The sequence below is a fragment of the Crocuta crocuta genome, unplaced genomic scaffold (assembly GCF_008692635.1).
Source record: "Crocuta crocuta isolate KB4526 unplaced genomic scaffold, BGI_CrCroc_1.0 scaffold382, whole genome shotgun sequence".
Taxonomy (NCBI): Eukaryota; Metazoa; Chordata; class Mammalia; order Carnivora; family Hyaenidae; genus Crocuta; species Crocuta crocuta.
In genome coordinates, this window is record NW_027531873.1 from 963355 (window position 1) to 977319 (window position 13965).

At 51.0% G+C, this 13965-nt stretch overlaps 1 protein-coding gene across 4 annotated transcripts in view; it reads left to right on the top strand.

Moving 5' to 3' along the window:
• PPFIBP2 (PPFIB scaffold protein 2) overlaps nt 1–12117 on the top strand; it is a 147827-nt gene extending 135710 nt beyond the window's left edge. For 3 of the 4 annotated variants that reach the window (XM_077772828.1, XM_077772830.1, XM_077772829.1), the window contains 9 exons: nt 2884–3034; nt 3325–3436; nt 3678–3766; nt 4071–4193; nt 5349–5474; nt 6141–6329; nt 7677–7853; nt 10321–10386; nt 11653–12117. In XM_077772828.1, coding sequence (XP_077628954.1) covers nt 2884–3034; nt 3325–3436; nt 3678–3766; nt 4071–4193; nt 5349–5474; nt 6141–6329; nt 7677–7853; nt 10321–10386; nt 11653–11724 — 1105 coding nt within the window. In that variant the 3' untranslated portion in view covers nt 11725–12117. The other variant, XM_077772831.1, reaches the window with a different exon arrangement.
• Nucleotides 12118–13965: the final 1848 nt, after the last annotated feature.

Below are 13965 nucleotides of genomic sequence, written 5' to 3' on the forward strand. Positions count from 1 at the left end.
TAAAAATGGCTTCCAGGGTTACTGTTGCCTCCCAGTGTACCAGTTTGCCCAGCACTCTGATACAAAGATGCACAGCTGGAGATCATGTCCCAGTATGAATGTGCACTCTGATATAAAGAGGCAGAGTTGGAGATCGTGTCCCAGTATAAATGTGTCCTTTGGCACTCAGTAACAGAAGTATGGGGTGGTGGAGAAGAAACATTTCAAATGTGTAAAACCAGAAGCTATTCTGTGAAACCTTTTTCCAGTCGTTAGATCTGCAAAATCCCAGGCCAAGTGATTCAATTCTCTTGGATGCTTAGTTGAAACAGAAGTTCTGTCTCGGCAGAAATGCACTAACGAAGTGTATACAATTATAAATGTGCCATATGTACTCCCTCTTTCATGGGGATGGCGTATCTGATAACCTGTTACATCGTTTTAACTGCGATTTGGAAAGATGTTTTGGAACATGTCAGTAAAGCAAGGGGTTTGGCTGTGTCTGAAAGGTATCTTCTCTGTCCTCTCTAAATTGCTTAATAACATGTTCAGCTAAGGCCCTGGGCGACCTCGGAACTCAGAGAACCTGTTGGTGGGGGAGGGGCGGAGTAGCATGGCAGGAGGAAGAGGGTGAAGAAGCAGGGTCTGCTACTGTGGGAACAACCCAGGGGTGCGAGGGTGAAGAGCATTTACAAAGAAGGACATGGGAATTCTGCCGAACACAAGCACCAGAGCTCTAGAAGGTTCTGAAAAGCTATACAAGACCAAGGTTTTCAAATTATCTCAAAAACACTTAATTTTTCCTTCAGAGCTGAAATACTCTTCTGATATATTGAATACCCATTTTTATCAATTTCCAGAAACAAGAAAAGGAATGAAATTAAAAACTAATATAATGTGAAATAAAAGTGATAACATGCACATTTGAAATTGAAAGTATTCTGAGGCGCCTGGGTGGCTCAGTCGGTTAGACGTCCGACTTCGGCTCAGGTCATGATCTCACAATTTGTGGGTTCGAGCCCTGCGTCGGGCTCTGTGCTGACAGCCAGCTCAGAGCCTGGAGCCTGTTTCAGATTCTGTATCTCCCTCTCTCTCTGACCCTCCTCTGCTCATGCTGTCTGTCTATCTCTCTCTCTCTCAGAAATAAAACATTTTAAAAAATTAAAAAAGAAAGAAGTTGAAAGTATTCTGACATTAACAATAAACAACACCAATAAAATTGCAGATCATACCAAAAGCGGTAATTCATTAAAAGATAAATTCTAAACAAAATCCACAAATAGATTCCTAGATTATTGTTCCTATTAAGTAATGAGTCATATGAGCACACTGGAAAACTGAAAATTTCTTGATTTTTACATGACGGAATACATCAACAAAGGTAACAAACTCATAATATGAATTAATAAAAACATGTCTAGATTTCCATAAGGTTTTTCCGTTTCATTAAATTTGTAATTTTTTTGTGATTTCTCATTTTAAATGGGAATTGTTCCCCAATTTCATATTCAAATTTTGTACTTTTCTTAATCAGATGCCACCCCCCCCCCCCAAATTTTGTAAGTTCTAGGTCTCACAAAACCTGGATCTATACCCACTCATGTTTCATTACGATCCAGGCTCCAGACTTCCAAGTGGCTGGCACTTACCCCAGGGCACCTAGAATCACATTTTCTTGTCATTTTGGTCTTCTAACTCTTTCACTTTAAGAATAACTCAGCCACGTTCAACAATAATTTTTTTGAACCAGCATGTTGGGGGTTCTTCCCTGGAAGGGAAGAAACAGACTATCTGGTTTTCTACATTCCATAAATCCTGCTTCATTTTTTTCCAATGAACATAGAGTTGCTTTGTCAACCTCCCTCGCCCCAGACTCCATTGAGGTTTCGAGTGTACCATTATAGTCACACGTTAAATGAAAAATTAATGTCTTTAAGAACTGGTGGCTTTGTAATACCCAGCCATCCTGTCTAGGAACACGATCTAGTTCTTCATTTATTCATGACTCGATGCTGCTCAGCGGAGTGTTACAGTTGCCACCTCTCCCTGCACTGACCCCTACCGCCCCCTTCTGAAACACAATACCTACACATTGCTTGTAAAAGCAACTCCTGGACATTTTATCATTCTGGTTGCTATGAGTGGGAGTTTTAAATTATTTTAAGAGAAATGTTAGTATCTGTGCTATGGATTCTGTAAGTCCTGTAAATATCACATATGTGTCTTATAAGTAGCCACCTTACTACTGAGTTCTCTTGGCTTTTCCAGGTAGGCAGTTACGTCATCTGAGAAGAGTGGTGGCTTGCTTTCCCTTCTGCTTTCTGTCCTCCTCCTTCTCTCTTCCTAAACCAGCTACACTCTCAGACCAGTGGGATTAGTCCTGATTAAAAATATTATTTTTATTGACTTTAATGTGAATGTCCCTAATGCTTCATTAATAAAGGATTAGCTGTTTAGAAGTTGTTTTTAATTTTTTTTTTTAATGTTAGAGAACTGACTCCCTTCTCCTAGCTTTCTATACATTTCCCTAAAAACACTGTTGATCATCAAATCTTGTCAATGACATGATTAGTTGTAGAATGTCTTCCATGTGGAGCGTGACTCTGGGCTTGTGGCACATGGTGCCTAGTAAGTGGACAGACTGCGCATGAACAGAGCCTCCTGGGGATCACAGAACCGCCTCCTGCTCTCAGTTGCTGCAGATTCTAAATTCAGACCAGGTGTTGTCACCGGAAACTCCAGAGTCTACCGCAAATGAGTGTTAGAGTGGAATTTTGTACAACTAGATCCCATGATTTCGGGATGGTTTAAAACATCGTTCCCTTTTTTATGAGGCTCCGTTGTGTTCAGATGCAGCCTCAGGCTCTCCCGCTAACCGAGACATGCTGTCTTCCTGCTTCCCAGTGACGCCGGGGCCCCCTTTGCCCAGTGGAGCACAGAGCGTGTGTGCACATGGCTGGAGGACTTCGGCCTGGGTCAGTACGTGATCTTTGCCAGGCAGTGGGTGACTTCTGGCCACACTTTACTGTCAGCAACCCCTCAGGACATGGAAAAGGTAAGGGCTGAGCCCTGGGAAGGATGTTCCCATTTCTCCTCAAACCAGTGTCTGGGGAGGTGAGGCACCCACTTCTCTATCCCCTGCCCTTACACACACACACACACACACACACACACACACACATACACACACAAGGGTGAATCAAAGAGGCTGAGGTTTCCTCTGTCACTGCAGGTTGGTCCCCTGCGCTGTGCAGGGGACCCCTGCCACACCACCCAGACGTGACGCCCTCTGAGGGGCAAAAGGCCAGCTGGAGTTCCACATCTGTCTTCATCTTTCCATTTCAGGAGTTAGGAATTAAGCAGCCTCTGCACCGGAAGAAGCTGGTTTTAGCAGTGAAAGCCATCAACACCAAGCAGGAGGAGAAGTCCGCACTGCTCGACCACATCTGGGTGACGCGTAAGGACGGGCACTATATATAGTAATTTCTGGCAGCTCCTAAGGGGAAAGAAGCATTTCCCTGGGAGTATGTGCCTCACAGACTGTAGTCTGCTTAGGAAAGGCACATAGATTACTAGACCTTGTGGGGAACACAGCTGAACTTCAGGATGATGATTGGTTGTTTTCTGTTTATTTATTTGCATGTACAGTCTCTCATTCTTATGAGCCCTAACACACCCATTTCTTCTGGTTTCTGTAGGCTGGCTTGATGATATCGGCTTACCCCAATACAAAGATCAGTTTCATGAATCCAGAGTTGATGGGCGGATGCTACAATACCTGACTGTGGTGAGGATTTTCCCTTTCAGTGTTTCAGTTCTCCCTGTGAGCACTCAGCTCAGGTATTCCCACAGCAGTTACTTTAAAACTGGTTCCACCTATTCCCTCACATTCTTAGGGTCTTTAAGTAGTATTCATCACATAAGAGGTCCGAAGTAGCAGAGTATGAACACTGTGCTAAGAAAAGCTGGTGTGTCCACATGCACCTTCCTGAGATGTGGTAGACTTGTCTGTGTGTAGTCTGGGAAGGAACCTTAAGGATCTTAGTCACTTTGGAAACTTGGATTTATTAACCAAAACATTCCTCTTCCAGAACGATCTCCTCTTCTTAAAAGTTACGAGCCAGCTACATCATCTCAGCATCAAATGTGCCATTCATGTGCTACATGTCAACAAGTTCAACCCCCACTGCCTACACCGGCGGCCAGCTGATGAGGTAAGGGCAGAACAGTACCTATCCTGGTAGCCCTGAGTCAGGACACGTGCAAGATTAGGTGTGAGAAAACAAGAATGACCTCAGCACAACATCATGGCTGCCTTTTGGACCAGGGTGCTTGGGATTCTTTCCTTTGCTAGTGCTTCATGGTGCCCCAAACACCCCTGTTGCCTGTATTTTGTCCCACAACAGACATCAGGCCTCTAAGCTCCCACCGCTCTTGAGGTAGACACATGCTCAGGGCCAGAGGCAATAACAGCAAGTCTTCAAAGCCACTGCAGTGATCAAAGATGATGTGCAGGTGGAGCAAAGGAGAAGGAGGGAAAAACAAAGTGGACGGATGGGGTCAAAGTAGGCAGAGGAGAGAAGGAGCCAGACATTTCAGAACAAGTCCCCCTACTTGTAGATACGAAATTAACTGACCTCCAGTCCTAGGTGCACAAGGGATCCCTGAGCAGGTTTTGCTAGAGAAGAAATCACGTAGGTAAACACAGCAACCCTCATTCTGGAGAAGTGCCTGGTAATGTTCTACACACCTCAGAGCTTTTGTCGGGCCCCGTCTCCTGTATTCCTAGGATCTAGTGTAATGCTGCTGTGAGATTAACTCTACTTTCTGAGGGATTAAAAACTCCTCTACTTCTAACTTCCATTTCATTTTTTCTCTATTCAACAAATATGTTTTGAATGCCTTCTGTGTGTGAGGCACAGTGCTGGGCATTCTGAAGACCAAGATGCCACTTAGGTGTAAGTGTCTTAATGTGTGTTCCCCTGAAACATTTGTCCACACCATGGAGATCTTTTGTCGGTAAAACACTTGGCTCATAGCCCTCTTTAAAGTTCTGTGGAAGCATCGAAGGGATGACTCCATGCCTTCATTTACTAGTCCCAGTGTTAACCAGATGATGAGGTTGTCATGGGATTCTGTGTCATCAGCTATCTCTGTGTAGAAGATCTTGCAGGCTTCCATGAGAGCTCACTTCTTGGAAACTGGGAGGGCTCTCAGATGTCTGGGATGGCCGCCTGGATCTTTGGGCATGAGGGCTGCCTTCTGGTCAGGCCTCTGGGGCAGGCTGATTTACATGGGCTGGCCCCAGAAAAGACCACAGCTAGGACCTATTAGACCTAATTGTTTCACTCTCCTTCTCCCTCTCACAGAGTAACCTTTCTCCTTCAGAAGTTGTGCAGTGGTCTAACCACAGGGTGATGGAGTGGTTGCGATCTGTGGACCTAGCGGAGTACGCGCCCAACCTTCGTGGGAGTGGAGTCCATGGAGGCCTCATTGTGAGTGGGTCTTTAGCCCATCTGCTTTGGCATAAACTGAGCTATTCAGAAACTTCTTTCTTAATGGCCAGATATAAATCCTAGTAAAAAATATAGTTCATCTGAAGCCCTTGCTTGCATCAACTGAAATCTCAAAATATTTGATAATTTGCAATTGGGAATTAACATGCCTCATGGAAACAAGATGGTTTCTGGAAGAACTTCCATAGCAACAGACCCAGAGGATTCCAGGACAAATGGGTTGCATGTCACACTGCACCTAGAGGAACACAGTGGCTGGGGAAGTGAGAGGCTGGCCACCAAAATGTAACTTCCTGTTTGCCACAATATGATCATGATTGTCCCTCACATCTGTCCTGTGGTAAAGCCAGTGGGGAAATGAAGGGATGGTTTGGATGTCAGAGTGGGAGACCGTCTTATCCCAAAAGTCAACAGCTGTCGGCTGACCTGTGAAAATGAGGCTGTCAGTCAACAAATGGGTAGTGAGTACTCAGAGCGAGGCCCTGTGCCAGGTTAACAGAGGGGAGTGGGACACGGGACAAGTGGATGAGCTTCAGGCCCTGCTCTGGAGGCACCCCTGGGCCCACGGAGGCCTGTTTCTCAGTGTCACCACCTAGAGCCATCGGTAGTCCTCACTGGGTGGCTCTGTCTGTGGTTTCTTCTTAGATCCTGGAGCCCCGCTTCACCGGGGACACCCTGGCTATGCTTCTCAATATTCCACCACAGAAGACGCTCCTCAGACGCCACCTAACCACCAAATTCAATGCCCTGATTGGTCCTGAGGCCGAACAGGAAAAGCGAGAGAAAATGGCCTCCCCAGCCTACACACCACTGACCACCACAGCCAAAGTCCGGGTGAGTTGCCAGACCCTCTCTGAGACGGTCTCAGGGGCCCGCCTTCTAGCGCTCATGTTATACTGAGTTTGACCCGGTGCCTGGAGCCAGGCCGGTGTGTGCTGTCTGGATGAGGAGGCTCTCTCAGTCCGGCCCCAAGAGCTCCGTCTCCTTGTCTGTGTTTGTTAGGCCAGTTCCCTGCCACACTCGGGTCCAAGGAAGAGAGTACAATTTTCTTTGCACAGACACCACGTCCAGGAAGCATCTATTCTCAGGCAGCTAGCGCTTGTCCGCTATCCCGATGCAGCCTTGACTCCTCTTGCAAGTAGATGAATCCATGATTCTGAGTTCCCCTCAGTCAGGTGCATCTGTGTGCTGTGATGCCCTGGGGGTCTTAGAACTGTCCTGGGGTGCCTGGGTGGCTCCGTCAGTTAAGCATCCGACTCCAGCTCTGGTCATGATCTCATAGTTCATGGGCTTGAGCACCGTATTGGGCTCTCTGCCGTCAGCACAGACCGTGCCTCAGAGCCTCTGTCGCCTTCTCTCTCTGCCCCTCCCCCCCCCACAAATAAATCAAAACATTAACAAAGAAGAACAACAGCTGTGATGCCAACACAGAGAGTGCTGCTGTTCACAACCGGCCATGATTGCCTGTGCTGTGGAGGTGGCCAACACAGAGTGGTCCCAGGGGCCCGAGATGATACAAGCACCAGCACCACTCACTGGGGCCTCTGAATCCCACAAACCCTGTTAGAAACTGCCTGAGCCACACTGTCCTCAGACTGTGTCCTTCTGAGACCGCAGGCCCCCAGACAGAACTTCCAGAGGCCAGGCTGGTCCCGTCCCCAGCAGCACAGCGATGCCTAGGTTTAGCTACAAGTCATGCATCGACCTCCTTCCCCAAGGGAGCAGGACCAGAAGTGTGTCTGGGGGACACCAGCAGAAATAGTGCTGGGTGAGACAAGAGCAAGCAGGAGGGGCCGCCTGGGGCTCTCCAGTGTGGCCTCCCCAGGGCAGGAGGCGCCGCGAGTATCTGATATGGCAGCTGTGTGAGGCAGGTCCTCCACCCCAGCACCCTCTAGAAGCTCCTAGGCACCCCCTCCCACCCCGGGGGCAGAGGGGAAGTAGAACATCACTTGTGGGACAGAGGGGCGTGAGTTCCTCATACACAGTCTTGAAGGAGCAAGATTCTCCTTCCTTGTTCAAGATTACTAATCTGTTGCCTTTCCCTAGCCAGGAGCTCTATTTTGTTAAGGATTTTTTCTAGAAGTAGTTTGCCTCATTCCTCTCCTCATGGGCCTGCTCTTAACTATATTGTGAGTCCTGTCTGCACCCTGACCTGATAATCTTGCATTTGTTGTGTTTTAGCCAAGGAAGCTGGGATTTTCACATTTTGGAAACATAAGAAAAAAGAAATTCGATGAATCGACGGACTACATTTGCCCAATGGAGCCCAGCGACAGCGCTGGTGACAGTCACAGGGTCTACAGTGGCTACCGGAGCCTCAGCCCTCTCGATGCCCCTGAACTGGATGGGCTGGACCAGGTGGGACAGAGTAGCTGATGGCCTTGTTACCTGTCTTCTCTGTGCACCCAGAGCTTCACAGTAACACTGTGTGTGTCACCATATAACTGCACCACACCCCCTGCACCTGTGCATGCCTTGCAGAGAACATTCCGGCTATTGTGCACCCCAGGCCAGTGTCTCTTTGAACTCGGAGGGTGGCCAGGGTACGGAGTGGCACTTTTGCTAAGGGGCCAGGCTTTGGGGACTGTTGCCAGAGGTGGACTTGGGAGGAAGGACACAAAGATGCTTGTATATTTTTGTAATTCTTCATGGCCATGTTCAGCACCGGTGGAAACACACGAACTTGGACACAGGTCCAGAGGTCATGGACAATCCCCAGAGGCTTGCTCTCGGGCCCCTCCACTGAGCTTCAGCTGAGGGGCAATCTCAAGTGCCTTAGGCCTGTGGCTGCAGAGTCTTGGCCGAGATCCAAGGGACAGCAGCAGGGATTTCTGCCACAGTGATGGTAACTGTGTTGTGCCTTACTACAGAGGTGGTCGCTTCTTTGTGGTAATAAAAACAATATTTATGTAGAAAGCAAACAGTGCCATGTAGCTCTAACCTCACTGGGGGAAGAGAGCTGGGCACAGCTGGAGAGGGAGTCCTGTGTACAGCACGGCCTGGGAGCTGGTGGCACCATGTGGGTCTGTGGCCAGGTGTCACCTGACACTTTGCCAAGTGTCATGGATGAGGGGGCTGGAGCAAGGAGAGACCCTGTATCCTTCAGAGGGGGTCCGTCTGTGGCCTCCTCACTTCAGGCTCCACCCACCTCCCTCTATGAAGCCAAGGGGAACCTTGTGTTCCCTGACCATAGGTCGCATCTGCCGTGCAGACCCCAAAATTGGTTTCTGTTTCAGAGACATGAGCCACCTAGGGGGTAACGGGGGAGACTAGAAAGTGGCCTTGCTGGTACTAGCCTCTTTTCTTTCGTGTGGTTTGTCAGCGTCTCCATTACTGGCCTGGCTGGGCCCATCACCATCGTGGGGGTTGGTCTGTCTGTTGGCAGAAATGGAACAGCCCTGTCCTCCTGATTTAGTCTGGCTAACTGATAATGGCTCTTCCAGATGGGCCTTGTCTGGACGGGGACTGAGGGAGAGACACGTCTTGTCAGTCTGGATTCCTGCTCATGAGATTCCAGTTTGCCCTGGGGCAGGGTTTGGCCCTGCTGGGTCCCCTGAACCTCGTCTGCAGAATAACAGTGGCATCGTGACTGTCTGGTGGCAGGGGCACGGCTTGATGGCCCTGCAGAGGGCACTCTGCTTCTGTCCCAGATGGAGACATTGCTAAGGTTCGCTTCTCAAACTACCAGCAGCCCCAGAGAAGGCCGATAACCACAGGCCATGACCTCCTGCCCCACACTGCCCCCCCCACAGCCCCCTGCCTGCTGAAGTCAGCCAGTGAGAACTGGACAAACTCTCCAGCTGGCACAGCTCGTGCTTGATCCCAGTACCCAGGACACTAAATGACAGGCGCTCCTTAGGGCCGGTACCTGGGCCTTGCTGTCATAGCCCCAGGGCAGGCTTGGGCGCTTCTTTTTTTTTTTTTTTTTTTTTTTTTTTTTTTTTAATTTTAATGTTTTATTTCTGAGAGAGAAACAGAGACAGAGACAGAGGCAGCGTGAGCAGGGGAGGGTTAGAGAGAGAGAGGGAGACAAAAAATCCAAAGCAGGCTCCAGGCTCTGAGCTGGCTGTCAGCACAGAGCCCAACACGAGGCTCGAACCACAAACTGTGAGATCATGACCTGAGCCAAAGTTGGACGCTTAACCGACTGAGCCACCCAGGCGCCCCAGGCTTGGGCCCTTCTCTCCTGTAGTCTCCTGGTGAGAGACTCTCTCCTTGTGCCTGCTATCAAACCCCACATGGATTGGGTCACTAAATCTCTGTGAGGCCTCAAGCAAGTCCTGTATCCCTTTGTCAGCCTCAATTTTCCCAACTAGAAAATGAGGGGCTGTACTTCCTCACAGGATGCCTCTAAATCTACAATATCTAAATGGGCTTAGGGAAGGAGCAGCCCAGCAGCACCTGAGGAGCCAGGGGTCAAGGGAGGCTCCTGGTAGTGAGCAGCTCCCTGAAAGTGCCCGCCTGTACCTGCCCAGGGTCCTCTCAGCACCAGAAATTGTGGCTGTATTCAGCACCCGGAGGCCTTCATCCCCGCCACTCCCTGCTCCTAGAGCCAGCTGGAGCACCGAGCATGTGTGGAAGGGCTGCTTCTCACAGACCCTCTGTGCTCTGCCCGTGTGCCCACAGTGCTGGTACCCGCGTGTGCGCATGGCAGTGTGGGAGACTGGAGGCTCCACCCTTCCCAAGGACAGAAATCGCATGTGCTCTGCCCTCCTGTCACTCCCCAGACCTGCCCCCCCATCCCCCAGGAAAGGACTTGCATGCCATGTCTGCGAACCGCAAGCTGAGTCCACGTGTGCTGACCAGGCTGCCGCCCGTTTTACAGATGGCGCCTTCGGAAGGCACTGTGACGCAGATAGGGCTCCTCTCCCAAGACATTCACCGTCTCACGGTAGGATTCCCACCCTCTCCCCGCAGCAGGACGGGTGCCGGGGTGGCACCGCGAGTTTGGTGCAGCAGTGCACACGGCCTGAGACCCTACCCCACCCTGAACCTGTGTCATCAGTGCCTGCTAGGGATCCGAAGGATGGGGCTGGGCATGGTGGCCTGAGCTGGGGCCAGCTATGGTGGAAAGCAGTCCAGACGCCTCCTCCACTGGCCTGCTGCCGGGCCTTGAACCGGCCCTCGAGCTGGGCCTTGAGCTGCTTGGGGCACTGAGACGGGTTCTGGGCCCTGAGCTGAAACCAGCCAAAGTGTGCCAGGTCTCAGTCATCTTCCCAGGCTCAGGAGGAAACAAACCACAGTGCTTGGCAGTTCTGGGCCACCTGCCCAGTCAGCCCGGTGCCCGGGCCTCATCCCAGACCTGTAGGACACTGTTCTGCCCTCTTACCCATGGCACATGTATTTCCTGTCATGCCTGTGACCTCGTGGACATCATGGGCATGTGGACACATGATATGCCTCACAAGGACAAGCTGCATCACAGGGAGGCAGCGTGTGTTGGGGGAGGAGCCACTTTGGAGTGAGGCCAATCTGGTTTAAGGCCCTACTCTGTCTCTAACTAACTCTGGGACCTCAGGCAAGGCAGTCTCTCTGCGCCCCGGCTTAGTTATCTGTAGAGCAGGGCTCATAGTGTCCTCCTTGCAAGGCTCCTAGGGAGGCTAGGGCTGGCAGTAAAAGACCAGCCACAGCAAAGATTCACATTTTTGAGGGCCTGTGCCTTCAACTGCCCATTAGTCCCTGGATGGTCCCCTCACTGAACCCATTGGCTGTAGTATCTGTTCACATTAAGGCTCCTGTCACTCCCTCACTTACTGATCTATTGAGGCACATTAAGAAGACTGTATCCAAGGGCAAGATGAAAGTGGAGGGGAGGCAGGGTGGTCTCCCTGAATCTAAATGGGACCATTTTTATTTAACTTTTTTTTTTTTTTGGCTTACATACTGAAATGAATGCACCCAACCTTGCCCTCATCACCACCAATAGGCCTTTAGTGGTCTTGAGATAGCAATTTTACCTCTAAGGTATGAGCAACATATGGTCTTGATAGTGCTGTCTGTTCTGATTCAATGTGTGGGGTCCCTGGAATCCCATGAACTTAGAGGTTGCTAGTGTCAGACAGGACCACTCCAGTGTCCCACTGCTTCCCAGGTAGCTGCCGCAGGGCAGCCTTGGCCAAAACCCTGGTCAACTACCCCTTGGGCCGTGTCCTTTCAGACCATGCTGAGCCAGGACCAGCTGCTGAACGACTCTCGCCCAGCCGCTCCCAACTCTGAGGACTGGAGATGACGTTCTTCATGGCCGAGAGGCCAGAGAGGCATGTGTGGGGGCCCCGAGTCTCTGCTTCAAGGGGGTGCTGGCACAGCCGCCCGCAGAGCCCAGACGGGCTGGCAGGACATCTCGGACATGGGTGCTGACAGGAGCGAGCAGAGCGGTGAACAGACGTCCCGGAGGTGGCCCCAGGGGCCTTGTTGTTTCCAACCATACTGTGCTCTTCACCACAGCTTTCCTACCTTTTATACTTTCATATGTGGACTGTACCCCACGTATTGAGGTGGGAGGGCAGTGACACATCAGCACATCAGTACAGACTCGGTGGCTCATGCTCTTCCTGGTGACAGCTGGGAGGTTCTTACGCCAAAGGGAAAGGGCAATGAGTTCATAAAAGCCCTGTTGGAAGAACATTCTGAAAACAGTGTTCTGGCTGTCCAGGAGCGGCTGAGCTGGCTGGAATGACAGGGTCCTTCCTGGGCCGCTTCCACACACAGGGAGTACTTCATCCCCAGGAACGTGGCCGGGGCGTGGGTGTTCAGGGTGAGCGCAGGGAAGCAGGGATGGGGCTCTCTTCCTGCTGCCCTGACTGCCCTCATCCTACCCTCCTCTGCAACAGTTTCTGGTTGTCACCACCAGGCCGCCTCAGGTCTGAGCAAAGACAGCTCCCACACGTGCAGGCAGGCACTGGCACCCTCACCCTAGCTGACCTGACCAGCCGCACAGGCTCCAAAGTGCAGTTGTCTGATCAAATGGCTCCCCACAGTGGACGGCACTTGCATACCCCAAAGCACCGCTTCCACCACGGCCCACCATCTTCCCAGAACAGCCTGTTCTCTGGGAGAGGCCCCACGTGCCCCAGCCATACTGTCCCCCCCAACCAGTCTCCCCACTTGGGACAGTCCCACCCTTTTCCTCCCTGTGATGGCTCAGGTCTCCTCTCTCCTGATTTCCAAAGCTGGTCTCCTCCTTGGTCCATCACCTTCCCAGTTGGTCGCTCTACACTACCCCAGAATGGCCTTCCCAAAGCACTGTTTTGATCCTGTTACCTTTCCGCTAAGAAACACTTCAGTTCCAGAAGCCAGAGTAGAGGTCAAGAGCCTTTGCCAGCACCCAAGGCCGTTCAGAAGCCATTCTGTGGCCTGTGCCTTTCCCTCACCGTGGGACCTACTTTTCTCCCGATCCCCTTCACAAGGCCCCAGCACGACACTGCTGCTTAGGAAGCCTCCACTGATACATTGGTTAGAGGTCCCTGTGTCCCACTGTGCAGTCTGCCCTTGAGCCTGAGCCCTTCCTGGCTCACCCTGAAGTAGTGTGTCCTTCTCCCTTTCTATAGCCTCTCAGCACAAACTCCCCAAGCAACCTGCTATGCGTGGGCTCTTGTACAACTGGAGTAAGAGCCAGTCCTGGTCCTCAGACTGCTCAGGGGCTCCATGCTGCCACGTTCCCCATCCACCCACCCCTTCATATGTGCAGGTTAAGCATGTTCCATGCCAGGCTAAGAAGGGCTACAGATACAGGCATGGATGTCAAGGTCTAAGGGTGCTGATGATCTAGTAGGGGGTACACATCTGTTTCAAACAGGCATGTGCTGAAAGTTACAGATGCTCCAGTGGAAGTCTCTACAGCCTGGAAGAACAAGTTGTAATTTTAATGGAGAGCTGGGAGGAGGGGCCTGAAAGGGACTTGGATTTCAGAGATGAACCAGGTTCCCCAAGTGTGCCAGAGGGGAGAGGCACTCCAGGAAGATGGACTTGGACCATGCCAGCACATCCCAGGAAGTGCCCCAAGCTGCTAAGACCAGAGCAGTTTCTCAGCCTCTGCCCTGCCGTCACTTAGGGCTGAATAACGCGTGCTGGGGGCTGGTTTGTGTGTTGTAGGAGTTTCACACCATCCTCTACCCATGTCTGCCCACAGCACCCCTCCTCTGGTGTGACCACCAAAAAGGTCTTCAGACTTTGCCAAATGTTCTGTGGGGGGCAGAACTGCCCCTAGCTGAGAACCACTGGGCTACGGAATGGGGTAAAAGTGGGAGGCCCAGGGAAGGAAGAATCTGGTGAGGTCAGCCAGAGTCAAACCAGGAAAAGCCCTGTGAGCCAGGTCCCTGTGATTTATCTTAGAGACACAGGTGGCCAGGTGGGAACTGGGGAAAGCAGGGGACACGCATGGGAAGGTGTGTGTTAGAGAAAAGTATCTGCGGGTAGGTTCTTCCTCATCCTATAGTGCCTGGCAGAGTATCTTTCTCCAAGTAGGGGATTC